Source organism: Salvelinus alpinus, chromosome 14 (assembly GCF_045679555.1).
Source record: "Salvelinus alpinus chromosome 14, SLU_Salpinus.1, whole genome shotgun sequence".
In the NCBI taxonomy this organism is placed as follows: domain Eukaryota; kingdom Metazoa; phylum Chordata; class Actinopteri; order Salmoniformes; family Salmonidae; genus Salvelinus; species Salvelinus alpinus.
In genome coordinates, this window is record NC_092099.1 from 36,358,512 (window position 1) to 36,384,452 (window position 25,941).

Sequence of the window (25,941 nt, forward strand, 5' to 3'; positions counted from 1 at the left end):
TTCGGAAAGAAGTATGTTCAATAGGAAACAGATTTTAGCAGGTGCGAAATGTCTTCGTGGCACGCGCAAACACAAATTTCCAAGACTGTGTCCTTCTACTAAAACTGATATTTCTTATTCGTTTTTGAAGTTACAAGCCTGAAACCTTGAACATAGACTGCTGACACTCTGTGGAAGCCATAGGAATTGCATCCAGGGGGCTAATTTCCAATATGACCTTTCTCTTGCATTTCTAAGAGGATGGTCTCTCAAAAAAAAAATCTGGTTGGTTTTTCTTTGGATGTTCTCCTACCATATCTATTGTGTTATATTTTCCTACAATATTTTAACATTTCTACAAACTTCAAAGGGTTTTCTTTCCAATGGTACCACTTATATGCATATCCTGGCTTCAGGGCCTGAGCTACAGGAAGTTTACTTTAGACACGTCATCCAGGCAGGAAGTGGAGAGAAAAAAGGGGCCTAGCCCTAAGAAATTAAGGGAAAGTTTGTTATCCTGGCACCACACTGCCAGGTCTCCGATCTCCTCCCTATAGGCTGCCTCATCGTGGTCTGTGATCAGTCCTACCACCATCGTGTCGACAGCAAACTTGATGATGGTGTTGGAGTTACCAGTCATGAGTGACCAGGGAGTAAAGGATTGGACTAAGCACACACCCCTGAGGGGCCCCCGTGTTGATGGTGTTGTTACCTACCTGGCCCGTCAGGAAGTCCAGGATCCAGTTGGAGTGGGAGGTGTTCAGTCCAAGGGTCCTGAGCATGGTGATGAGCTTGGAGTGGACTATGGTGTTGAATGCTGAGCTGTAGTCAATTAACAACATTCCTACATACAGTTGAAGTCAGAAGTTTACATACACTTAGGTTGGAGTCATTAAAACTCGTTTTTCAACCACTCCACAAATGTCTTGTTAACAAACTATAGTTCTGGCAAGTCGGTTAGGACATCTACTTTGTGCATGACACAAGTCATTTTCCCAACAATTGTTTACAGATTATTTCACTTACACTGTATCACAATTCCAGTGGGTCAGAAGTTTACATACACTAAGTTGACTGTGACTTTAAACAGCTTGGAAAATTCCAGAAAATGATGTCATGGCTTTTAGAAGCTTCTGATAGGCTAATTGACATAATTTGAGTCACTTGGAGGTGTACCTGTGGATCTATTTCATGGCCTACCTTCAAACTCAGTGCCTCTTTGCTTGACATCATGGGAAAAGACCTTCACAAGTCTGGTTCATCCTTGGGAGAAATTTCCAAACGCCTGAAGGTACCACGTTCATCTGTACAAACAATAGTACGCAAGTATAAACACCATGGGACCATGCAGCCGTCATACCTCTCAGGAAGAAGACGCATTCTGTCTCCTGAGGTTAACTTACTTTGGTGCGAAAAGTGCAAATCAATCCCAGAACAACAGCAAAAGACCGTGTGAAGATGCTGGAGGAAACGGGTACAAAATTATCTATATCCACAGTAAAACGAGTCCTATATCGACATAACTTGAAAGGCTGCTCAGCAAGGAAGAAGCCACTGCTCCAAAACCGTCATAAAGAAGCCAGACTGCGGTTTGCAACTGCACATGGGGACAAAGATTGTACTTTTTGGAGAAATGTCCTCTGGTCTGATGAAACAAAAATAGAACGTTTTGGCCATAATGAACATTGTTATGTTTGGCGGAAAAAGGGGGATGCTTGCAAGCCGAAGAACACCATTCCAACCGTGAAGCACGGGGGTGGCAGCATCATGTTGTGGGGGTGCTTCGCTGCAGGAGGGACTGGTGCACTTCACAAAATAGATGGCATCATGAGGGAGGAAAATTATGTGGTTATATTGAAGCAACATCTCAAGATATCAGTCAGGAAGTTAAAGCTTGGTCGCAAATGGGTCTTCCAAATGGACAATGACCCCAAGCACACTTCCAAAGTTGTGGCAAAATGGCTTAAGGACAACAAAGTCAAGGTATTGGAGTGGCCATCACAAAGCCCTCACCTCAAGCGTATAGAAAATTTGTGGGCAGAACTGAAAAATCGTGTGCAAGCAAGGAGGCCTACAAACCTGACTCAGTAGCACCAGCTCTGTCAGGAGGAATTGGCCAAAATTCACCCAACTTATTGTGGGAAGCTTGTGGAAGGCTACCCGAAATGTTTGACCCAAGTTAAAGAATTTAAAGGCAATGCTACCAAATACTCATTGAGTGTATGTAAACTTCTGACCCACTGGGAATGTGATGAAAGAAATAAAAGCTGAAATAAATAATTCTCTCTACTATTATTCTGACATTTCACATTCTTAAAATAAAGTGGTAATCCTATCTGACCTAAAACAGGGAATATTTCCTGGGATTAAATGTCAGGAATTGGGAAAAACTGAGTTTAAATGTATTTGGCTAAATTGTATGTAAACTTCTGACTTCAACTGTCGGTATTCCTTTTGTACAGGTGGGTGAGGGCAGTGTGGAGTGCAATAGAGATTGGGCCATCTGTTGGTCTGTTGGGATGGTATGTTAATTGGAGATGGTGCAGACCACAGAGAGCATGTTGAATGTTGAACAGATCATCTGGTCAGAACGAATGGTCTTGACCGGATCAAAGAGGACAGTAAAGGCTTTATTATATTTAGGCTACTGTATGTTACTAAGCCTCTAGCTACAGCAGAGACTAAATGGCATGTAAAATATGCCACTTCATTTCTCAAATGCCTCTTATTACATGATAGGCACCTGAGGAAACAAGATCAACTCACAATTTAGAATACAAGATTTGTTAAATTATTAAATCACAATTTAGATTGACACACATAGCATTTGTTTTTTCGAAATGTAATTTTATTTTTTTCACTCTGGCCTAGATATCTTTTGGTCAGGATCAGTTCCTAAGAGAGGGATATGATTTCTCTGGCCAGTTCACTTGTGGGTAGTCAGATGTTGAAGTGAGATGTATAAATAACCTGTTATCCCCAAAACTCTGAGACAGTTCTTGGCTCATCAGAAAACTCAGTCCCCACTACTGGTCAGCCTGGACAGCCTAGTCCCAGTTTTCTGAGTTGAATTATCCCACAGAGGTTTTTGGTAGTGTCTAAAGAAAGTCACATTTATTTTTGTCTAGAACCGAGTCCTATTTTGAAAGATTAAAATGTATTATGGAATAGAATCTATGCCGTATGTCCAAGCTTGAAAACCAATGAGGATAATTGGGATTTCAGTTTACTTCTTGAATAAACAACTACAATCCCTTCTTATAACAGAAATATAACACTATTATCAGCTAATTGTCAGCATAAATCTCAGGCAACAGGCTTGAGGCTTGATGGCTAATGCAACATGAGCATGTGTATGCTACATAGAAGTTGAAATATGAGCAAGTGTAGAGTCGTGGCCAAAAGTTTTGAGAATGACACAAATATTAATTTTCACAAAGTCTGCTGCCTCAGTTTGTATGATGGCAATTTGCATATACTCCAGGATGTTATGAAGAGTGATCAGATGAATTGCAATTAATTGCAAAGTCCCTCTTTGCCATGCAAATGAACTGAATCCCCAAAAAACATTTCCACTGCATTTCAGCCCTGCCACAAAAGGACCAGCTGACATCATGTCAGTGATTCTCTCGTTAACACAGATTTGAGTTTTGACGAGGACAAGGCTGGAGATCACTCTGTCATGCTGATTGAGTTTGAATAACAGACTGGAAGCTTCAAAAGGAGGGTGGTGCTTGGAATCATTGTTCTTCCTCTGTCAACCATGTTTCCTGCAAGGAAACACGTGCCGTCATCATTGTTTTGCACAAAAAGGGCTTCACAGGCAAGGATATTGCTGCCAGTAAGATTGCACATAAATCAACCATTTATCGGATCATCAAGAACTTCAAGGAGAGCGGTTCAATTGTTGTGAAGAAGGCTTCAGGGCGCCCAAGAAAGTCCAGCAAGCGCCAGGACTGTCTCCTAAAGTTGATTCAGCTGCGGAATTGGGGCACCACCAGTACAGAGCTTGCTCAGGAATGGCAGCAGGCAGGTGTGAGTGCATCTGCACGCACAGCGAGGCAAAGACTTTTGGAGGATGGCTTGGTGTCAAGAAGGGCAGCAAAGAAGCCACTTCTCTCCAGGAAAAACATCAGGGACAGACTGATATTCTGCCAAAGGTACAGGGATTGGACTGCTGAGGACTGGGGTAAAGTCATTTTCTCGGATGAATCCCCTTTCCGATTGTTTGGGTGTCACGCCCTGGCCTTAGTATTCTTGGTTTTCTTTATTATTTTAGTTAGGTCAGGGTGTGACATGGGGTATGTTTGTGTTTTGGGTGATTATATGGTAAAGGGGGTGTTGGGTTTTGTGTGTGGTTTTGTGTTGAGTGAATATGTCTAGGTATGTCTATGGTTTAGTGAGGGTTTCTAGGTATGTCTATGGTTGCCTGAGTGGTTCTCAATCAGAGACAGATGTCTTTCATTTGTCTCTGATTGGGAGCCATATTTTAGGCAGCCATAGGCATCATGTTTTTGTTGGGTCATTGTCTAAGTCTGTGTCTAGGTCTAGGTCTGTGTCAAGGTTGCATGTTTTGCATTTAGTCGGTTATAGCTTCACGGTCATCGATTTGTTGTTTTGCTTCGTTGGTTCATCTTCTTAATAAAGAGAAGATGTATTTTTCACACGCTGCGCCTTGGTCTGCTTTCTCTCCCTTTGTCGATCGTGACAGAATGACCCAACCATTCAGGACCAAGCAGCGTGAAAGGAGGGAACCAGAGCCAGTGGTTCGGATATTGGAGGTGAGCAATGGGATTGATACAGAGACTGTTAAGGATTTATTGAGGAGTTTGGAGGAGAGTGAAAAGAGGGAGCTGCTGTGTTGGTGCGTGAGGCACGACATCCACCCGACAGAGCGTGTGCGGGATGTGATGTTACCTGAGTCAGTTCTCCATGCTCGTCCTGAGTTGCGTGTTAACCGTCTGGGAATGACAGTACCACGCACCAGGCCTCCTGTGCGTCTCCAGAGTCCTGTGCATCCTGTTGCTGCTCCCCGCACTGGCCCGGGGATGCGTGTCTCCAGCCCGGTGCCACCAGTTCCGGCACCATGCACTAGGTCTAAGGTGCGTCTCCAGGGTCCAGTATGCCCTGTTCCTTCTCCCCGCACTATCCTTGAGAGGCGTGTTCCCAGCCCGGTACCACCAGTGCCGGCACCACGCACTAGGCCTAATGTGCTTATCCAGGGTCCAGTATGCCCTGTTTCATCTCCCCGCACTAGCCTTCTGGTGCGTGTCCCCAGCCCGGTACCTCCAGTTCCGGCACCACGCACCAGGCCTATAGTGCGTCTCAGCCGGCCAGAGCTGCCAGTCTGCCCCGAGTCGTCAGAGCTGCCAGTCTGCCCCGAGTCGTCAGAGCTGCCAGTCTGCCCCGAGCCGTCGGAGCTGCCAGTCTGCCCCGAGCCGTCAAAGCTGCCAGTCTGCCCCGAGCCGTCGGAGCTGCCAGTCTGCCCCGAGCCGTCGGAGCTGCCAGTCTGCCCCGAGCCGTCGGAGCTGCCAGTCTGCCCCGAGCCGTCGGAGCTGCCAGTCTGCCCCGAGCCGTCAGAGCTGCCAGTCTGCCCCGAGCCGTCAGAGCTGCCAGTCTGCCCCGAGCCGTCAGAGCTGCCAGTCTGCCCCGAGCCGTCAGAGCTGCCAGTCTGCCCCGAGCCGTCAGAGCTGCCCGTCTGCCAAGCACCGTCAGAGATGCCCGTCTGCCAAGCACCGTCAGAGATGCCCGTCTGCCAAGCACCGTCAGAGATGCCCGTCTGCCAAGCACCGTCAGAGCTGCCCGTCTGCCAAGCACCGTCAGAGCTGCCCGTCTGCCAAGCTCCGTCAGAGCTGCCCGTCTGCCAAGCTCCGTCAGAGCTGCCCGTCTGCCAAGCTCCGTCAGAGCTGCCCGTCTGCCAAGCGCCGTCAGAGCTGCCCGTCTGCCAAGCGCCGTCTGAGCTGCCCGTCTACTCAGCGCCATCTGAGCCGTCCGTCTACCCAGCGCCATCTGAGCCATCCGCCTGCCCAGCGCCATCTGAGCCATCCGTCTGCCCAGCGCCATCTGAGCCATCCGTCTGCCCAGCGCCATCTGAGCCATCCGTCTACCCAGCGCCATCTGAGCCATCCGTCTACCCAGCGCCATCTGAGCCATCCGTCTACCCAGCGCCATCCGTCTACCCAGTGCCATCTGAGCCATCCGTCTACCCAGTGCCATCTGAGCCATCCGTCTACCCAGCACCATCTGAGCCATCCGTCTGCCCAGCGCCATCTGAGCCATCCGTCTGCCCAGCGCCATCTGAGCCATCCGTCTGCCCAGCGCCATCTGAGCCATCCGTCTGCCCAGCGCCATCTGAGCCATCCGTCTACCCAGCGCCATCTGAGCCATCCGTCTACCCAGCGCCATCTGAGCCATCCGTCTACCCAGCGCCATCCGTCTACCCAGTGCCATCTGAGCCATCCGTCTACCCAGTGCCATCTGAGCCATCCGTCTACCCAGCGTCAGCCAGCCATGACCAGCCAGAGCCGTCAGCCAGCCATGACCAGCCAGAGCCGTCAGCCAGCCATGACCAGCCAGAGCCGTCAGCCAGCCATGACCAGCCCGAGCCGTCCGTCAGCCATGACCAGCCCGAGCCGTCAGCCAGCCATGACCAGCCCGAGCCGTCCGTCAGCCATGACCAGCCCGAGCCGTCCGTCAGCCATGACCAGCCCGAGCCGTCAGCCAGCCATGACCAGATCGAGCCGTCCGTCAGCCATGACCAGCCCGAGCCGTCCGTCAGCCATGACCAGCCCGAGCCGTCCGTCAGCCATGACCAGCCCGTTCCGTCCGCCAGCTATGACCAGCCCGAGCCGTCCGCCAGCCATGACCAGCCCGAGCCGTCCGCCAGCCATGACCAGCCCGAGCCGTCCGCCAGCCATGACCAGCCAGAGCCGTCCGCCAGCCATGACCAGCCAGAGCCGTCCGCCAGCCATGACCAGCCAGAGCCGTCCGCCAGCCATGACCAGCCAGAGTCGCCCGCCAGCCATGAGCAGCCAGAGTCGCCCGCCAGCCATGAGCAGCCAGAGTCGCCCGCCAGCCATGAGCAGCCAGAGTCGCCCGCCAGCCATGAGCAGCCAGAGTCGCCCGCCAGCCATGAGCAGCCAGAGTCGCCCGCCAGCCATGAGCAGCCAGAGTCGCCCGCCAGCCATGAGCAGCCAGAGTCGCCCGCCAGCCATGAGCAGCCAGAGTCGCCCGCCAGCCATGAGCAGCCAGAGTCGCCCGCCAGCCATGAGCAGCCAGAGTCGCCCGCCAGCCATGAGCAGCCAGAGTCGCCCGCCAGCCATGAGCAGCCAGAGTCGCCCGCCAGCCATGAGCAGCCAGAGTCGCCCGCCAGCCAGGATCAGCCAGAGTCGCCCGCCAGCCAGGATCGGCTGAATCCGCCATTCAGCCAGGATCTACCAGAGACACCGAAGCGGAAATCGACTATGGTGGAGTGGTGGCCACGTCCTGCACCCGAGCCGCCGCCATATTAAGGCCCACCCCGGATCCTCCCTTTCTGTGTCAGGTGTTGCGGCCGGAGTCCGCACCTTTTGGGGGGGGTACTGTCACGCCCTGGCCTTAGTATTCTTGGTTTTCTTTATTATTTTAGTTAGGTCAGGGTGTGACATGGGGTATGTTTGTGTTTTGGGTGATTATATGGTAAAGGGGGTGTTGGGTTTTGTGTGTGGTTTTGTGTTGAGTGAATATGTCTAGGTATGTCTATGGTTTAGTGAGGGTTTCTAGGTATGTCTATGGTTGCCTGAGTGGTTCTCAATCAGAGACAGATGTCTTTCATTTGTCTCTGATTGGGAGCCATATTTTAGGCAGCCATAGGCATCATGTTTTTGTTGGGTCATTGTCTAAGTCTGTGTCTATGTCTAAGTCTGTGTCTAGGTCTAAGTCTGTGTCTGTGTCTAGGTCTAGGTCTGTGTCAAGGTTGCATGTTTTGCATTTAGTCGGTTATAGCTTCACGGTCATCGATTTGTTGTTTTGCTTCGTTGGTTCATCTTCTTAATAAACAGAAGATGTATTTTTCACACGCTGCGCCTTGGTCCGCTTTCTCTCCCTTTGTCGATCGTGACATGGGGCATCCGGAAAAAAGCTTGTCCGGAGAAGACAAGGTGAGCGCTACCATCAGTCCTGTGTCATGCCAACAGTAAAGCATCCTGAGACCATTCATGTGTGGGTTTGCTTCTCAGGCAGTGGAGTGGGCTCACTCACAATTTTGCCTAAGAACACAGCCATGAATAAAGAATGGTACCAACACATCCTCCGAGAGCAACTTCTCCCAACCATCCAGGAACAGTTTGGTGACGAACAATGCCTTTTCCAGCATGATGGAGCACCTTGCCATAAAGCAAAAGTGGTAACTAAGTAGCTCGGGGAACAAAACATCAATATTTTGGGTCCACGGCCAGGAAACTCCCCAGACCTTAATCCCATTGAGAACGTGTGGTCAATCCTCAAGAAGCGGGTGGACCATCAGGATGTGGCCCAGAAGTTAATTGACAGCATGTCAGGGCAGATTGCAGAGGTCTTGAAAAAGAATGGTCAACACTGCAAATATTGACTCTTTGCATCAACTTCATGTAATTGTCAATAAAATCCTTTGACACTTATGAAATGCTTGTAATTATACTTCAGTATTCCATAGTAACATCTGACAAAAATATCTAAAGACACTGAAGCAGCAAACTTTGTGGAAATTTATATTTGTGTCATTCTCAAAACTTTTGCCCACGACTGTAGGCTACATGGAGGTTGAAATATGAGCACGTGTAGGCTACATAGAGGTTGAAATATGAGCATGTGTAGGCTACATGGAGGTTGAAATATGACCATGTGTAGGCTACATAGAGGTTGACATATGACCATGTGTAGGCTACATAGAGGTTGAAATATGAGCAGGTGTAGGCTACATGGAGGTTGAAAAATGAGCATGTGTAGGCTACATAGAGGTTGAAATATGACCATGTGTAGGCTACATAGAGGTTGAAATATGAGCATGTGTAGGCTACATAGAGGTTGAAATATGAGCATGTGTAGGCTACATAGAGGTTGAAATATGAGCATGTGTAGGCTACATAGAGGTTGAAATATGAGCATGTGTAGGCTACATAGAGGTTGAAATATGACCATGTGTAGGCTACATGGAGGTTGAAATATGAGCATGTGTAGGCTACATAGAGGTTGAAATATGACCATGTGTAGTCTACATGGAGGTTGAAATATGAGCATGTGTAGGCTACATAGGTTGAAATATGAGCATGTGTAGGCTACATAGGTTGAAATATGAGCATGTGTAGGCTACATAGAGGTTGAAATATGACCATGTGTAGGCTACATAGAGGTTGAAATATGACCATGTGTAGGCTACATAGAGGTTGAAATATGACCATGTGTAGGCTACATAGAGGTTGAAATATAAACATGTGTAGGCTACATAGAGGTTGAAATATGACCATGTGTAGGCTACATAGAGGTTGACATATGACCATGTGTAGGCTACATAGAGGTTGACATATGACCATGTGTAGGCTACATAGAGGTTGACATATGACCATGTGTAGGCTACATAGAGGTTGACATATGACCATGTGTAGGCTGCGTACATGTTCTGAGACCAAAGTTGTTGACATTTTTAACAAGCCTTTGTTTTTCATCTGTAGTTTAGGATTGACAGGGAAACCCAACCCCATGCTGAGGCCCTATAGTTGTCTGCTATTGTCTTTGACTGGTGATGTATATATCTGCTCCAGGCCACACAGCAGAGTCTATGTTCAGCCCATATCTTATGGGTCACGGCTGTATAAAGGCCAGATCAATACAACACGTAGTTGACACACAGGTTCATATAACATAGAGCCTCTCCTCTCTAGAGTCTGACTATAGATATATATTATATATCCACAATGTCTCCAGAGATCTTATCTGAAAGATAGATAAACCTGTGGGGGCTCTCCCTGCTCTGATGTATTTACAGTTTAATCCTGAGTACATTTTGGGAATACTCGAACATTATCAAGGAGTGCTGAAAGCAGCCAGTCAATTTGTGATATAATTCAGTATAGTCATATAATTGTGATGAAATGTTGGATGTCATCATGCCTTTGAATCTGAACACAAAATACAATAAAATATTATAATGTGACATTGATGGAATTCTTTCGGGGGCCTAAACTAATCTAATGTGGTGTCCCGCAACGCTCCATACAAGGGCCTCACTTGTTCCTGATATACAGTACCAGTCAAAAGTTTGGACACACTTACTCATTCAAGGGTTTTTCTTTATTTTTACTATTTTCTACATTGTAGTATAATAGTGAAGTCATCAAAACTATGAAATAACACATATGGAATCAGGTAGTAACCAAAAAAGTGTTAAACAAATAAAAATATATTTTATATTTGAGATTCTTCAAAGTAGCCACCCTTTGCCTTGTTGACAGCTTTGCACACTCTTGGCATTCTCTCAACCAGCTTCATGAGGTAGTCACCTGGAATACTTTGGCCAAGAAACACGAACAATGGACATTAGACCGGTGGAAATCTGTCCTTTGGTCTGAGATTTTTGGTTCCAACCGCCGTGTCTTTGTGTGACGCAGAGTAGGTGAACGGATGATCTCCACATGTGTGGTACCCACGATGAAGCATGGAGGAGGAGCTGTGATGGTGTGGGGGTGCTTTGCTGGTGACACTGTCAGTGATTTATTTAGAATTCAAGGCACACTTAACCAACACGGCTACCACAGCATTCTGCAGCATTACGCCATCCCATCTGGTTTGCGCTTACTGGGACTATCATTTGTTTTTCAACAAGACAATGACCCAACACACCTCCAGGCTGTGTAAGGGCTATTTGACCAAGAAGGAGAGTGATGGAGTGCTGCATCAGATGACCTGGCCCCCACAATCACCCGACCTCAACCCAATTGAGATGGTTTGGGATGAGTTGGACTGCAGAGTGAAGGAAAAGCAGCCAAACTGTGCTCAGCATATGTGGGAAGTCCTTCAAGACTGTTGGAAAAGCATTCCTGGTGAAGCTGGTTGAGAGAATGCCAAGCGTGTGCAAAGCTGTCAATCAAGGCAAAGGGTGGCTATTTTGAAGAATCGAAAATGTAAAAATATACTTTGATTTTTTAAACACTTTTTTGGTTACTAAATGATTCCGTATGTGTTATTTTAATGTTTTGATGTCTTCACTATTATTCTACAATGTAGAAAATAGTAAAAATAAAGAAAAATCCTTGAATGAGTTGGTGTGTCCAAACTTTTGACTGGCACTGTATGTTAATATTTGTTTTACCGCAAAATGAATCTAATCAACTCAATCAAACAATGACAGGCACACTGGTCCATAGAAATACTGTAGAATTAGAACACTTCTGATATATCTTATATCTCTAAACTCTTCTCTCCAGCCGGGCTTGTGTCTTTCTCTGTCGAACATGATTCTGATTTGAAACGGCATGATGGGTACACCCCTTCATTTGGGGAACAGTGAGGAGCTCTAGAAAACGTAATTGCTGCCAGATGGAGACAAGATTCCCCCCAACACTGCTCCTGCTTGCAGCAGACAGGGGGCAAAGCATATCATGTACTGTAAATCATCTATTGTTAATGTATAGACACAACGTATCAATTCAAAACCCATTTTCAAACATGCGTTTCATCTGATATCAAGAAGTTTCAACGGTTTTGGCTATATTACAAAGATGATTGGAATATTCTCAGATTTGCCTTTTTTTAATCAATCTATACATTACAGTAGATGTGTAAATATGAATCTCTGTTGGGTTCTTCTTCATTCAATGTGTTAATGTGTGATCAACAACAATGGCTACAAGACAAAGAGCAGTTTAAGGAGAATAACAACGTGTTTTAAAGATAACTAAGACATAGTTATCTCTAAAACATGTTTTTCTCCTCAGATTAAGCTTCTCTTTGTCTTATTTCAGATGTAGCCACTGTTGTTTGGTACAGTAAAGTGCTCTGAGTCCCAGATGAGTCTGATGTTTGTTGTGTTGACAAGTGTCCAAGCATAGCCAGTCTGTGCCAGGTCAGTGTAACGCTCTTCTTTCCCCCCATGTTGTGTGTGGGCCATGTGGTTCACAGTGTGGTGCCTAGGATCATATTTTCCACCTGTGCCTTTGGTGGTCTGCCTGCGCGTCCACATGCGTGTGCACACACACACACACACACACACACACACACACACACACACACACACACACACACACACACACACACACAGTGAAACCCAATATTTACATTTTTATATTGCTGTTTTGAAGTCCCCTGGAAGAAAACGGAGCAGACGACAGTGTCTGTTTGTTCCCTTTGTGCAATTAGACTGTGACACTGTCAGTCCCAAATGGCACCCTATTCCCTATTTGGTCCAAAGTAGTTCACTATATAGGGAATAGTATGCCATTTGGGACGCATCCTCTGTCTATCTGTCCCTCTTGTAATATGGAGGGGTCACACACATTCTGAACCCTCACTGTGGTTACTGTACTCACTGTACCGTTCAGCTAATTCATTTCGACTGTCATAAATTGTGGCGCAAATATGACTACAAATTAGTCCTCTCAATCTGTCACTTGCTCTTCCAACAATCATGATGTATAGTGTTGATTCGGCTGAGGAAACTACAGGATAGTATTTTCTGGCAAATGCAGTCCATCAATGTATTTTGTTTTTATCAATCAAAGCATTTCTACACACACACACCTGTCTAACACCAATCTCTCAGGTGTTACTGCGTGAACGGCACAGGTTGTAACATAATGACTAGTTGTATTTTCTAGAGAGAGAGAGGGGAAAATGCACCCGTTTGTTTTCATTTTCAGTAGTGATGCAGCTTCTTCTATCACAGTCACTTAAGATAGATAAAACCTGAATTTTAAAAAAGCATAAGAAATATTCCCATCCTCTATAGTCTAGAACATAACATGATATATTATTGAATTGTAATTTAATGCCATGACTTGGAAATGATGAAGGATGATGCATTAAGGACTGTGTTTGCATCCCATACAGACCAAATCCACCCTTAACTCTTCCTAATTAGTTTCACAGATTTAAGTGCCAAAACCCTAAATAACTCAAACCAAGTTCCAAACAACTCTCAGCCAGCCAACTTTGTTAATGTGAATCTGGGCCTGAATGAAGGCATGAGCAGCCCTTTCTGCATGGAGTGAATCTTTATATGCAGAGCAGAGTAGCACCTGAAAGATTGGACATGTGCAGAAACTGCGAACACAATTAGCGTCAAGCGGATGAGTCCCCCTATAATCCTGTTTACGGTCTGAATCAGGCAGATGTGCCAAGATTGATTCAGACAGGACAGGGTGCCAGCACCAGCTTACTGTAATGTTGGAGGTGAGGGAGGGTAGTTTTGGGACAGGGGGGAAATCATAAGCCTAACCCTCCCTCATCCCCGCTTTACCAAAACTACCTCCCTTCCTTTAGTGCCTTTTCCCCTGTACATCACTGTATTGTTGGAGGGGAGAGTGTGAAGGAGGTGGGTGAAGATGTACACTCCCCCCCCCCCCCCCCCTTTCCCAAAACAATTCACCTACCCCTCTACCCCCCCTTCTCTCAGTGGCTTTTCCCCCTGTAGGTATATCACTGTTGTTAACACAGCCCTGTTTGTCATTTGGTCCCTGTCTCCAGCCAGCTCTCTCTGTCAGTCTGTGAGATTATCTTTATTCCCTCTAATTAAATTGACTTGGTTCTTTTTGCAGCCACCAACAATTGAGTGAGACGGAGAAGTTAGATAAATATAAGGATATTGAGGAGTTAGAGGAGGAGAAGAAGCCTGAGCATGAAATGATGAAATAATTTCAACAAGTACAAGTACCCCCTTTTGCCCTCAGAACAGCCTCAATTCGTTGGGGAATGGAATTTACAAGGTGTCAAAAGCGTTACACAGGGATGCAGGCCCATGTTGACTCCAATGCTTCCCACAGCTGTGTCAAGTTGGCTGGATGTTCTTTGGGAGGGGGACCATTCTTGATACACACGGGAAGCTGTTGAGCGTGAAAAGCCCAGCAGTGTCGCAGTTCTTGACATAAACTGGTGTGCCTGGAACCTACTACCATACCCCGTTCAAAGGCACTTAAGTATATTGTCTTGCCCATTCACCCTCTGAATGGCACACATACACAATCCATGTCTAAATTGTCTCAAGGCTTCAACATCCTTCATTAACCAGTCTCCTCCCCTTCATCTACACTGATTTAAAGTGGATTTAACAAGTGACATCAATAAGGAATCATAGTTTTCACCTGGATTCACCTGGTCAGCCTATGTCATGGAAAGAGCAGGTGTTCTTAATGTTTTGTACACATTGTATGTAATTTCATTGAACTTGCCTGGCGTAATGGAACCAATAGAATAGTCCCACAACTGCAAACCCCACCCATCTGGCACTGCAGGCAGGCTAGAACAAATGCTCATGGTATTTGAAAGATTTCAAATAGTATTTGAACCGAAGTCTGAAAGAAGCCTGAACACCAGGAACAGATGGTGGCAGCCGGTGTGTCCCGCTCTTCACTGCTCCGTTCAGTAATGTGAGAGGATAGATGGTAGTTAATGTTCTGAAACACTGTCTGAGGAGCAGGCTGGGGCCGGGGCTTGGGATTTTACTAATGAAGAAAGGGTTTCACATGATGGGAGACGGACTCATTTAGGGAAGAGAGGGAATCACAGTCAGGACAGGTCAGCCTTCTTGGACAAAGATTTCAGAGCTGTTAAATTGTGTCTGATTGTCCTCAGTAGGAGCGCCACAGAGAACAAGACACTAAAGATATAACGACTCAGGATAAGACCCAGATGTAGACACAGGAGGCGGACAGTTTTAATCTCAGATATTTTTTATAAAAACAGGAGGCAAGCAAATGGCAGGTCAAGGGCAGGCAGAGGTCAGTAATCTAAGGCAGTCAATCAGAGACAGAACGGCAGGCAGGGTCAGGGCAGGCAGAATGGTCAGAACCGGGAAGGCTAGAAAACAAAACTAGAGAAACAGCAAAAACGGGAAACACGCTGGAACTACTTGACAGTACAAGACTAACTGGCACAGATAAACAGAAAACACAGGTATAAATACACAGGAGATAATTGGGACAAATGGGAGACACTTGGTTGGGGGTGGAGACATGTGAAACAGATCAGGGTGTGACAGTACCCCCCCCCCCCCCCCCCCATGGGCACCACCTGGCCTTCTACCCGGGGTGTCGGCGGCGGAACTCAGCGATGAGTCCAGGATGTTCCTAGCGGGGACCCAGCACCTCTCCTCTGGGCCATAACCCTCCTAGTCAACCAGGTACTGGAATCCCCTTCACCAAGGTTGAACACTCAGGAGATGCCTCACCGTGTATGCCGGATGGCCATCGGGGAAGAGGGGTGGTCCTTGAAACCTAAGACAAAGGGCTATGAGACAGAGGTTTAATCCTAGACACATGAAAAGTGGGATGTATATGGAGGGTGCGGTGCAACAGAAGATGAACAGCAGAGGGGCTAAGGATTTTGGGATGGGAAAAGGGCCGATAAAACGGGGAAAGTTTACAGGACTCCACCTGGAGGGGCAGATCCTGAGTGGAAAGCCATACCCTCTGCCCGAGACGATAGCAGAGGTGGTCTTGAGAAGGGCGGTCCGGGCTCTCTTCCAGGTACGACGACAGCGGCAGACGAACATCTGGGCAGAGGGTATGCTGACTTCTTGCTCAGGGAAGAGAGGAGGCTGATATCCCAAGGAACACTCAAAGGGGCGAGAGGCCAGTGGCCGAGCAGGGAAGGGTGTTGCGGGCGTATTCCACCCACACGAGTTGCTGGCTCCAGATGGTGGGGTTGTCGGTGACGAGGCAATGAAGAGCCGTCTGTAGGTCCTTTTTGGCTTGCTCTGACTGGCTGTTAGACTGGTGTTGGAAGCCAGAGGGCAGGCTGGCCGGATATATGAGACCTGGGGCGGTGAGGAAGTCTTATTCTGCGCACACACAGTGCAGGCGGCGATGAACTCGGAGATGTCAGGAACCATGGTGGGCCACCAAAACCGTTGTCGGACGAAGGCCAAGGTCCGACGGGAGCCAGGATGGCAGGTGAGTCTAGAGGAATGGGCCCATTCCAGGACCGGAGAACGGACAGAGTCCGGGAAAAACATCCGGTTAGCCGGGCTCACCCCTGGGACCCGGCTCTCTATACCCCACATGAGTGCAGCCACCAGACACGAGGTAGGGAGGATGGTCTCGGGGTCAGACAGTGTGGCAGCAGGGCTATACAGGCATGAGAGCGCATCAGGTTTGACATTCTTGGACCCAGGGCGGTAGGAGATAGTGAAATTAAAACAAGTAAATAACAGTGCCCATCAAGCCTCCCTTGGGGTGAGGCGTTTGGAGGTGCGGAGATATTCCAGGTTCTTATGGTCAGTCCACACTAGGAATGGATGTTCCGACCCCTCTAACCAGTGCCTCCACTCCTCCAACGCCATCTTAACCGCTAGTAGCTCTCGATTTCCCACATCATAGTTCCTCTCAGCGGGGTTTAGTCGATGGGAAAGTAAGGCGAGGGATGCAGCTTTTGGTCCTGGGCAGAACGCTGGGAAAGGACGCCCCCCACTCCGACGTTGAGGCGTCGACCTCCTACACAAACTGACGGGACATGTCCGGATGGATTAAGATGGGAGCTGTAGTGAATTGATGCTTGAGGTCCAAAAACACCCGGTCAGCTGCTGGAGACCACGTGAAAGGAACCTTGGGAGAGGTGAGTGCTGAGAGGGGGGAAGCCAGGGTGCTGTAAACCCGGATGAAGCTGCTGTAGAAATGAGAAAACCCTAGAAAACATTGCAGTTGCACTCTGGATGTGGTTTGAGGCCAATCCACCACCGCTCTAACCCTGTCAGAATCCATCTGAATAAACTTCAGACAATGCATGTGGCAGAACGGGCTCCAACCCATGATAGATCCAAAAGCCCAGTCGATCAGGGGACTGTTCCTCTGGAGCCATCAAAACCACAGCTACATAAGGTGATTTGATGATCAGGAACGGCATAGACTCACTGTGATTACCTGACACTCGCAGGTTGATAGGATCCGTATTGTGGGTAACTCTGCCAGTAGAGCGCCCATCCAGCGCAGTAACATCCATGAGATCGGAGAGGGGTTGTGTGGAGGTACCCAGCTCTGACACCATGGTAGTGTACATAAAACTCTCGTTGGCCCCAGAGTCAATGAGTACCCGGAGAGATTTGGACCTGTCACCTCACAGCAGGATGGCATGAAGAGGGGTACGAGTAAGGGGAGATTGGAAACTCCCCGTACGACTCACCAGCATACGTATCTGCTGATGAACCTGGTCTTTTAATGGACAGGTAGATATCTAATGTCCTGTAGTACCACAATACAGACAGCACTTGGTGCTCAGTCTGCGCAAGCGTTCAACAGGAGACAATCTAGCCCTGTCCAGTTGCATGGGCTCCGAAGGAAACTGGTCGACTGCCCTCCGTGATTCCCGAGGGAACTCGGGTGACATCGGATTCTCCCAGCCATCTAGACTTCGGGAACTTCTGTGATTCCTCGGAGGAGAGGTGGGAATCGTGGACGAGTGAGTGTGACCAGGAACAGACCTCCTCTTCCTCCTACGTTCCAGAAGCCGGCCATCGATCTGTAGGGTCAAGGCTATGAGAGAGTCGTGGTCTATGGGCAGCTCCCGGGCTGCGAGCTTCAACCACCTCCGATAATCCATGATGGAACGTGTCAAACAGGAATTCCGGGTTCCAGGCACTTTCGGTGGCAAAAGTGCGAAAATACAGAGTACATTAGGAGTAGAACTTAAACACTTAACTTTTAAACCTCTGGATAAGAGCGTCTGCTAAAATGTAAATGTAAACCTGTTATCTCTCAGAACTAGGCTAAATTGTTTGTTCACGCATAGGCCAAAGCATTTATGGCCGCATCCTAGTAAAGGGCTCCTGCAATATTTGCAATACAATATTTAGCTATATCATATTCTTTCTTCCTGTGTATCTCCAGGTCAATCGGAGACGCTGAGGCGTAAAGAGTACATGGAGCTGAAGGATGTGTTTGTACCTTAGGTTTTATAGACGCTGCCTGTAGCATATAATATCATCTGTCTCTCTGTGTTCCAGGTCAGTCGGATACTCTGAGGAGGACAGAGTACGTGGAGCTGAAGGATGTGTTTGGAGTGAAGGTGAAGAGACGTCGTTCTGCGGGCCAGGAGACAGGGGGCACTCTCCTGGGCATCACTCTGTTCCAGTGTAAGAAGAAGGGACCCAAGCTGAAGGACCATGCCATTCACTTCAACAACATGAGCGTGGACCACTGTGAGATCTGGTTCAAAAAACTTAAGGAGATACTCAGTGGTAAGTGTCAGTGTCCTTCACAAAAAATACTTTAGACACATAGGACTGATTTCTCTGACAAAGATTGAGCCTAGTTCTAGACTCAATGGTGATTCTGCTTTTTAGTCTAAGGCTTAATCTGGGTCAGGTAAACCCATACAGTATTTGGTACGACTGAGTAGTGCATTTTTATGTGGACTGAACCTATGGCCCCAAACTCAATTGTACTACCCTAAGTGGGCCATGGTTTTGACAAATATTTGAACACCAAACATATCAAGCTGTTTATGTTGGACAGCAATTTGCATTGATTTTGTTAAGTGTAACAGCCCACAATGATTTTGAGGCAGGCTCATATATTTGGTCTCTTAAAGTTCACTGATAATAAAGCTATGCATTATCGATCACTATAGTCATTAGGATATCAGTCTTTTTACAGGTTGTCACACAAATACAGTCTCCAATATCTTCCTATCGTGATTTTTTTATGACTTATTTTAAGCAGCAAGTGAAAAAGATTCACACAGATGTTTTGGTAAAACCTGTGAAAATTCAAACCATGAAATATAAAAAAGCAGCGCTGGAAGTGTCCTGGAAGTTTGTGTTGCTAGAAATGTCATACAACTTAGTGACATATTACCAGACAGGATAAGCTCCCATGTGTTCCAAGCATAGAGATCACATGCTCGGGTTAACACAACACCTCCCAACAATTGCTCACTTTATATCATGCTAACAAACAAGAGGATTGGAAAGGGGCCTTAAGATATTGTTGATGAAACCTGAGATACTTTTTCTAAAAGGATGGAACCATTCCAACAGCAGTTAGTAGTTAGTGGCACCAGAGCGAGCATTATATCTGAATATGAGTTAAATATAAGGCTTAGAGTGGCACCACCACCCCTATGTGGTTATTGGCTCTCTGAGTGTCTCCAGGAAGAGACCTCCCATGATGGGGACACCTGTCTCTGAGGGCCATGCTGGGCTGCCCTGGTCCTGACAGCCTGTCTCCCTGTCTCCCCCCATCAGCTCCGTAGAACGACAGATAATTACTAACTACAGGGTGGCCACCATCAACCTGTTCTTCAGGCCCTTGTGGCCAACACCTCCTCATCCTCATTCCACCCTCCCTCCTCCTCTCTCCCACTCGCCTCCTCTCTCCTACCCTCCTCCTCCTTATCCACTACTCCTCCTACCACCTCATCTCCTTCTCTCCCACCCCCCTCCTCCTCTTCAAATCAAATCAAATTTTATTAGTCACATACACATGGTTAGCAGATGTTAATGCGAGTGTAGCGAAATGCTTGTGCTTCTAGTTCCGACAATGCAGTAATAACCAACAAGTAATCTAACCTAACAATTCCACAACTACTACCTTACACACACACACAAGTGTAAAGGGATAAAGAATATGTACATAAAGATATATGAATGAGTGGTGGTACAGAACGGCATGGCAGATGCAGTAGATGGTATAGAGTACGGTATATACATATGAGATGAGTACTGTAGGGTATGTAAACATAAAGTGGCATAGTTTAAAGTGGCTAGTGGTACATGTATTACATAAAGATGGCAAGATGCAGTAGATGATATAGAGTACAGTATATACATATGAGATGGGTAATGTAGGGTATGTAAACATTATATTAAGTGGCATTGTTTAAAGTGGCTAGTGGTACATTTTTACATAATTTCCATCAATTCCCATTTTTAAAGTGGCTGGAGTTGAGTCAGTATGTTGGCAGCGGCCGCTAAATGTTAGTGGTGGCTGTTTAACAGTCTGATGGCCTTGAGATAGAAGCTGTTTTTCAGTCTCTCGGTCCCTGCTTTGATGCACCTGTACTGACCTCGCCTTCTGGATGATAGCGGGGTGAACAGGCAGTGGCTTGGGTGGTTGTTGTCCTTGATGATCTTTATGGCCTTCCTGTGACATCGGGTGGTGTAGGTGTCCTGGAGGGCAGGTAGTTTGCCCCTGGTGATGCGTTCTGCAGACCTCACTACCCTCTGGAGAGCCTTACGGTTGTGGGCGGAGCAGTTGCCGTACCAGGCGGTGATACAGCCCGACAGGATGCTCTCGATTGTGCATCTGTAGAAGTTTGTGAGTGCTTTATGTGACAAGCCGAATTTCTTCAGCCTCCTGAGGTTGAAGAGGCGCTGCTGCGCCTTCTTCACAACGCTGTCTGTGTGGGTGGACCAATTCAGTTTGTCCGTGATGTGTACACCGAGGAACTTAAAACTTTCCACCTTCTCCACTACTGACCCGTCGATGTGGATAGGGGGGTGCTCCCTCTGCTGTTTCCTGAAGTCCACAATCATCTCCTTTGTTTTGTTGACGTTGAGTGTGAGGTTATTTTCCTGACACCACACTCCGAGGGCCCTCACCTCCTCCCTGTAGGCCGTCTCGTCGTTGTTGGTAATCAAGCCTACCACTGTAGTGTCATCCGCAAACTTGATGATTGAGTTGGAGGCGTGCATGGCCACGCAGTCGTGGGTGAACAGGGAGTACAGGAGAGGGCTCAGAACGCACCCTTGTGGGGCCCCAGTGTTGAGGATCAGCGGGGTGGAGATGTTGTTACCTACCCTCACCACCTGGGGGCGGCCCGTCAGGAAGTCCAGGACCCAGTTGCACAGGGCGGGGTCGAGACCCAGGGTCTCGAGCTTGATGACGAGTTTGGAGGGTACTATGGTGTTAAATGCTGAGCTGTAATCGATGAACAGCATTCTCACATAGGTATTCCTCTTGTCCAGATGGGTTAGGGCAGTGTGCAGTGTGGTTGCGATTGCGTCGTCTGTGGACCTATTGGGTCGGTAAGCAAATTGGAGTGGGTCTAGGGTGTCCGGTAGGGTGGAGGTGATATGGTCCTTGACTAGTCTCTCAAAGCACTTCATGATGACGGAAGTGAGTGCTACGGGGCGGTAGTCGTTTAGCTCAGTTACCTTAGCTTTCTTGGGAACAGGAACAATGGTGGCCCTCTTGAAGCATGTGGGAACAGCAGACTGGGATAAGGATTGATTGAATATGTCCGTAAACACACCAGCCAGCTGGTCTGCGCATGCTCTGAGGACGCGGCTGGGAATGCCGTCTGGGCCTGCAGCCTTGCGAGGGTTAACACGTTTAAATGTTTTACTCACCTCGGCTGCAGTGAAGGAGAGCCCGCAGGTTTTGGTAGGGGGCCGTGTCAGTGGCACTGTATTGTCCTCAAAGCGGGCAAAAAAGTTGTTTAGCCTGTCTGGGAGCAAGACATCCTGGTCCGCGACGGGGCTGGTTTTCTTTTTGTAATCCGTGATTGACTGTAGACCCTGCCACATACCTCTTGTGTCTGAGCTGTTGAATTGCGACTCGATTTTGTCTCTGTACTGGGACTTAGCCTGTTTGATTGCCTTGCGGAGAGAATAGCTACACTGTTTGTATTCGGTCATGCTTCCGGTCACCTTGCCCTGGTTAAAAGCAGTGGTTCGCGCTTTCAGTTTCACGCGAATGCTGCCATCAATCCACAGTTTCTGGTTTGGGAATGTTTTAATCGTTGCTGTGGGTACGACATCGTCAATGCACTTCCTAATGAACTCGCTCACCGAATCAGCATATTCGTCAATATTGTTGTTGGACGCGATGCGGAACATATTCCAATCCGCGTGATCGAAGCAGTCTTGAAGCGTGGATTCAGATTGGTCGGACCAGCGTTGAACAGACCTGAGCGCGGGAGCTTGTTGTTTGAGTTTTTGTTTGTAGGCTGGAATCAACAAAATGGAGTCGTGGTCAGCTTTTCCGAAAGGGGGGCGGGGGAGGGCCTTATATGCGTCGCGGAAATTAGTATAACAATGATCTAGGGTTTTCCCAGCCCTGGTAGCACAATCGATATGCTGATAGAATTTAGGGAGTTTTGTTTTTAGATTAGCCTTGTTAAAATCCCCAGCTACGATGAATGCAGCCTCAGGGTGTGTGGTTTCCAGTTTACAAAGAGTCAGATAAAGTTCGTTCAGGGCCATCGATGTGTCTGCTTGGGGGGGAATATATACGGCTGTGATTATGATTGAAGAGAATTCCCTTGGTAGATAATGCGGTCGACATTTGATTGTGAGGAGTTCTAGATCAGGTGAACAGAATGACTTGAGTTCCTGTGTGTTGTTATGATGATCACACCACTTCTCGTTAATCATAAGGCATACCCCCCCGCCCCTCTTCTTACCGGAAAGATGTTTGTTTCTGTCGGCGCGATGCATGAAGAAACCAGCTGGCTGCACCGACTCCGTTAGCGTCCCTTGAGTTAGCCATGTTTCCGTGAAGCAGAGCACGTTGCAATCCCTGATGTCTCTCTGGAATGCTACCCGTGCTCGGATTTCATCAACCTTATTGTCAAGAGACTGGACATTGGCGAGTAGTATGCTAGGGAGTGGAGCGCGATGTGCCCGTCTCCGAAGCCTGACCACGAGACCGCCTCGTTTGCCCCTTTTTCGGCGTCGCACAGGGTCGCCGGCTGGGATCAGATCCATTGTATTGGGTGGAAGGCAAAACACTGGATCCGTTTCGGGAAAGTCATATTCCTGGTGGAACGATGATGAGTTGACGTTAATCGTATATTCAGTAGTTCCTCCCGACTGTATGTAATGAAACCTAAGATTACCTGGGGTACCGATGTAAGAAATAACACATAAAAAAACAAAATACTGCATATTTTCCAAGGAACGCGAAGCGAGGCGGCCATCTCTTTTCGGCGCCGGAAGTTTAGTTTCAGGCAGTGCCATGGCGTCACACAAAAAAGTGGCCATATCCAACACCTCTTAATGAATCTACTACATGCTGCCTCCTCAGACATAATATCCTTGACAATTTAATATCCACCCCAGACATTTTGACTAATATACAGTGTGTGCATAGAATGTATGTTGGAGTCTGACTGTTTCTGTAAGTGAGAAACCTGGTTTAGAGATAGCCCTACCAGGTGTAGCTTAGAGCCCCAGTTAGTGACACTGTCAGTCTGTGCATAATGCTGTGTGAACACAAGTTAGTAATCCCTGTAATGTTCGTAGCTAACAGCAGCAGCCAGCTAATACAACATGATGATGTAACACCTACACTCAGTAGGTACATTAGTCATCTAAGATTAAAGAGGATTGTTGTTCTGTTAGCTCAATCTAGCTGGGATTACACCATCTCTCCTTTCACAGGCCTGTCTGCTCCTCTCTGAAGCTCTGTTCCATCTTCCCTGTTCTGTTCTGTTCCTCAGGCAAAACAAGGACGTGCCCCAAATGGCACCCTATGACCTATATAATTCACTACTTTTGACTAGAACCCCATGGGCCCAGTTCAAAAGTAGTGCACTACATTACCTATGAAAGAGGGTTCTATTTGGGATGCAGTACAACTTTGGCACAGCCAACTTTTAAAGCTGTACCTCCCTCAGCCTGAAGAGGATCCAAATCCTTGGCTAAATTCTAAATGGCACCCTATTCTCTATATAGTGAACTACTTTTGACCAAGAGCCATAGGCCTCTGGTCAAAAGTAGTGCACTATGTTGGGAATAGGGTGCCATTTGGGATGCGAGCTATTGGTTTTTGTGTGAGAGGACTGCGAGTACTTTATCATGAATAAATTAACATAATTAAAACAACATGTCTGGAGGCAGCCTACAGGACACTGAATAAGCTAAAAAAAAAGATTCTAGATTGTCTGCTATTAAAAACAACAATTTGATATTAGCTGGCATTTTTTGGTTAGGAATATGCAGAATAGTAATACATACATCCCATATTAGGCTTTACAGGGGTTAAAACTAAGATAAATTACTGAATCTATTACAAATAAACTCTGGATAATAAGATCAGTTACTAAATCAGTTACTAAATCAACAAGAGATATATCGGCTATGAAAAGCCAACTGACATTTACTCCTGATTATTATTTGACCATGCTGGTCATTTATGAACATTTGAACATCTTGGCCATGTTCTGTTATAATCTCCACCCGGCACAGCCAGAAGAGGACTGGCCACCCCTCATAGCCTGGTTCCTCTCTAGGTTTCTTCCTAGGTTTTGGCCTTTCTAGGGAGTTTTTCCTAGCCACCGTGCTTCTACACCTGCATTGCTTGCTGTTTGGGGTTTTAGGCTGGGTTTCTGTACAGCACTTCGAGATATTAGCTGATGTACGAAGGGCTATATAAAATAAAATAAATTAACTTGAAACTTGATTGAATAGATCATGTTATGAAACTAAGCCTGGGCTCCTGTTAAAAAAGCATCATTATACAGAATAGTTTTCACCAAATCTATTTCCAATTCTGCTTTTGATGTAAGACAGTGGCAGTGTATTTGCACTACTACAGTATATATTAAATGATATCAACAAGAGACATTGGTTATTGGGAGGCAGGTAGCCTAGTGGTTAGAGCGTTGGGCCAGTAACCGAAAGGTCGCTGGTTTGAATACCCGAGCCGACAAGGTGAAAAATCAGCAGATTTGCCCATGAGTAAGGCACTTAACCCTAATTAGCTCCAGGGGTGCCGTACTACTATGACTGACTCTGTAAAACAACACATTTCACTGCACCTATCCGGTGTATGAGTGAATATGGTTAAACCTGACAAAGATCCACTGCGGCTCAAAACATTGTCGCTATTAAAGCGTGGTATTAGAAGCATAATGCAGAGGCCTTAGCCTTCACCTGGCGCTATGAGGCTTAAGTAAGTAGGTAAATAAATTAGGAAAATAACAGACCTTTTTGTCCTTATCAACAAGAGATATATATAATCTTATATAAGATCCAATAATAGCCACATGAATCATTCATCTATTCATATAGGCTCTATACAAAGAGTGAAAACATAAAGGGTTAAAAAAAATCCTCTCCATTCTCTTGTTAAACAACTTTGCTAGGGTGTTTTATGTAGCTCTTACACTACATCTTATCAAAAGACTTATTCCAATGCACATATGAATTCATTTTAGAGGACAATGGCCAGTGGATTAACTGGGATGACCTTTTAGTTGAACTCTGAGCTTTTTCCATTCTCTCTCTCTTTTTGTCCTCTCCTTCTCACTCTCTCTTTTCTTCCCCCTGAGGGCAACAACAATAAAGTTCAACTTGATGCAGGAGTGTGACCATCCACTTTGACAAGAGCACCAAGGCCACATTATCTGTCCGGAGAGGGGAGACGGCCTGGTGGCGATGCAGGCCTGGTTGGTCTGATTGACCTGCTCGATAGACGGACCACTAATCTGTGAATGAAAGGAGGCTTTAAAAATGCCATGGAGGCGATTGTAGGTCTAAACAGTGTTGCTTGCTCGCACAAGGCCAAGGGTATCAGAAAGACACAGACATTCTGCCTTGTATGCCTTGTACAGGTGTTGCCATTGTTAGCTATGGCCTCTTGCACACGTTGGTCTGTCTGTGACCGGGCTGGAGACATTATCACACGACTAATGGCTGGTTTAATCTGGTGGCTGACACCCTCAGCTGGACCCCGCCACCTCATGTGTCAGACCACATCACATGGCTTGTCACTGTGATGGCCAAGGCAATGTCCCGATTTGATTTCCAGCGTTCAGAATCTGTTTCTAGGAAAGGAGAGAGAGGGATTGATAAAA

At 47.0% G+C, this 25,941-nt stretch overlaps 1 protein-coding gene across 1 annotated transcript in view; it reads left to right on the forward strand.

Moving 5' to 3' along the window:
* cerkl (CERK like autophagy regulator) overlaps positions 1-25,941 on the forward strand; it is an 89,313-nt gene that overhangs the window by 5,952 nt on the left and 57,420 nt on the right. Inside the window, exon 2 of the mRNA XM_071341400.1 lies at positions 18,143-18,376. Within this exon, the coding sequence (XP_071197501.1) occupies positions 18,143-18,376 (234 nt within the window). The remainder of the gene's footprint in view (positions 1-18,142; positions 18,377-25,941) is intronic.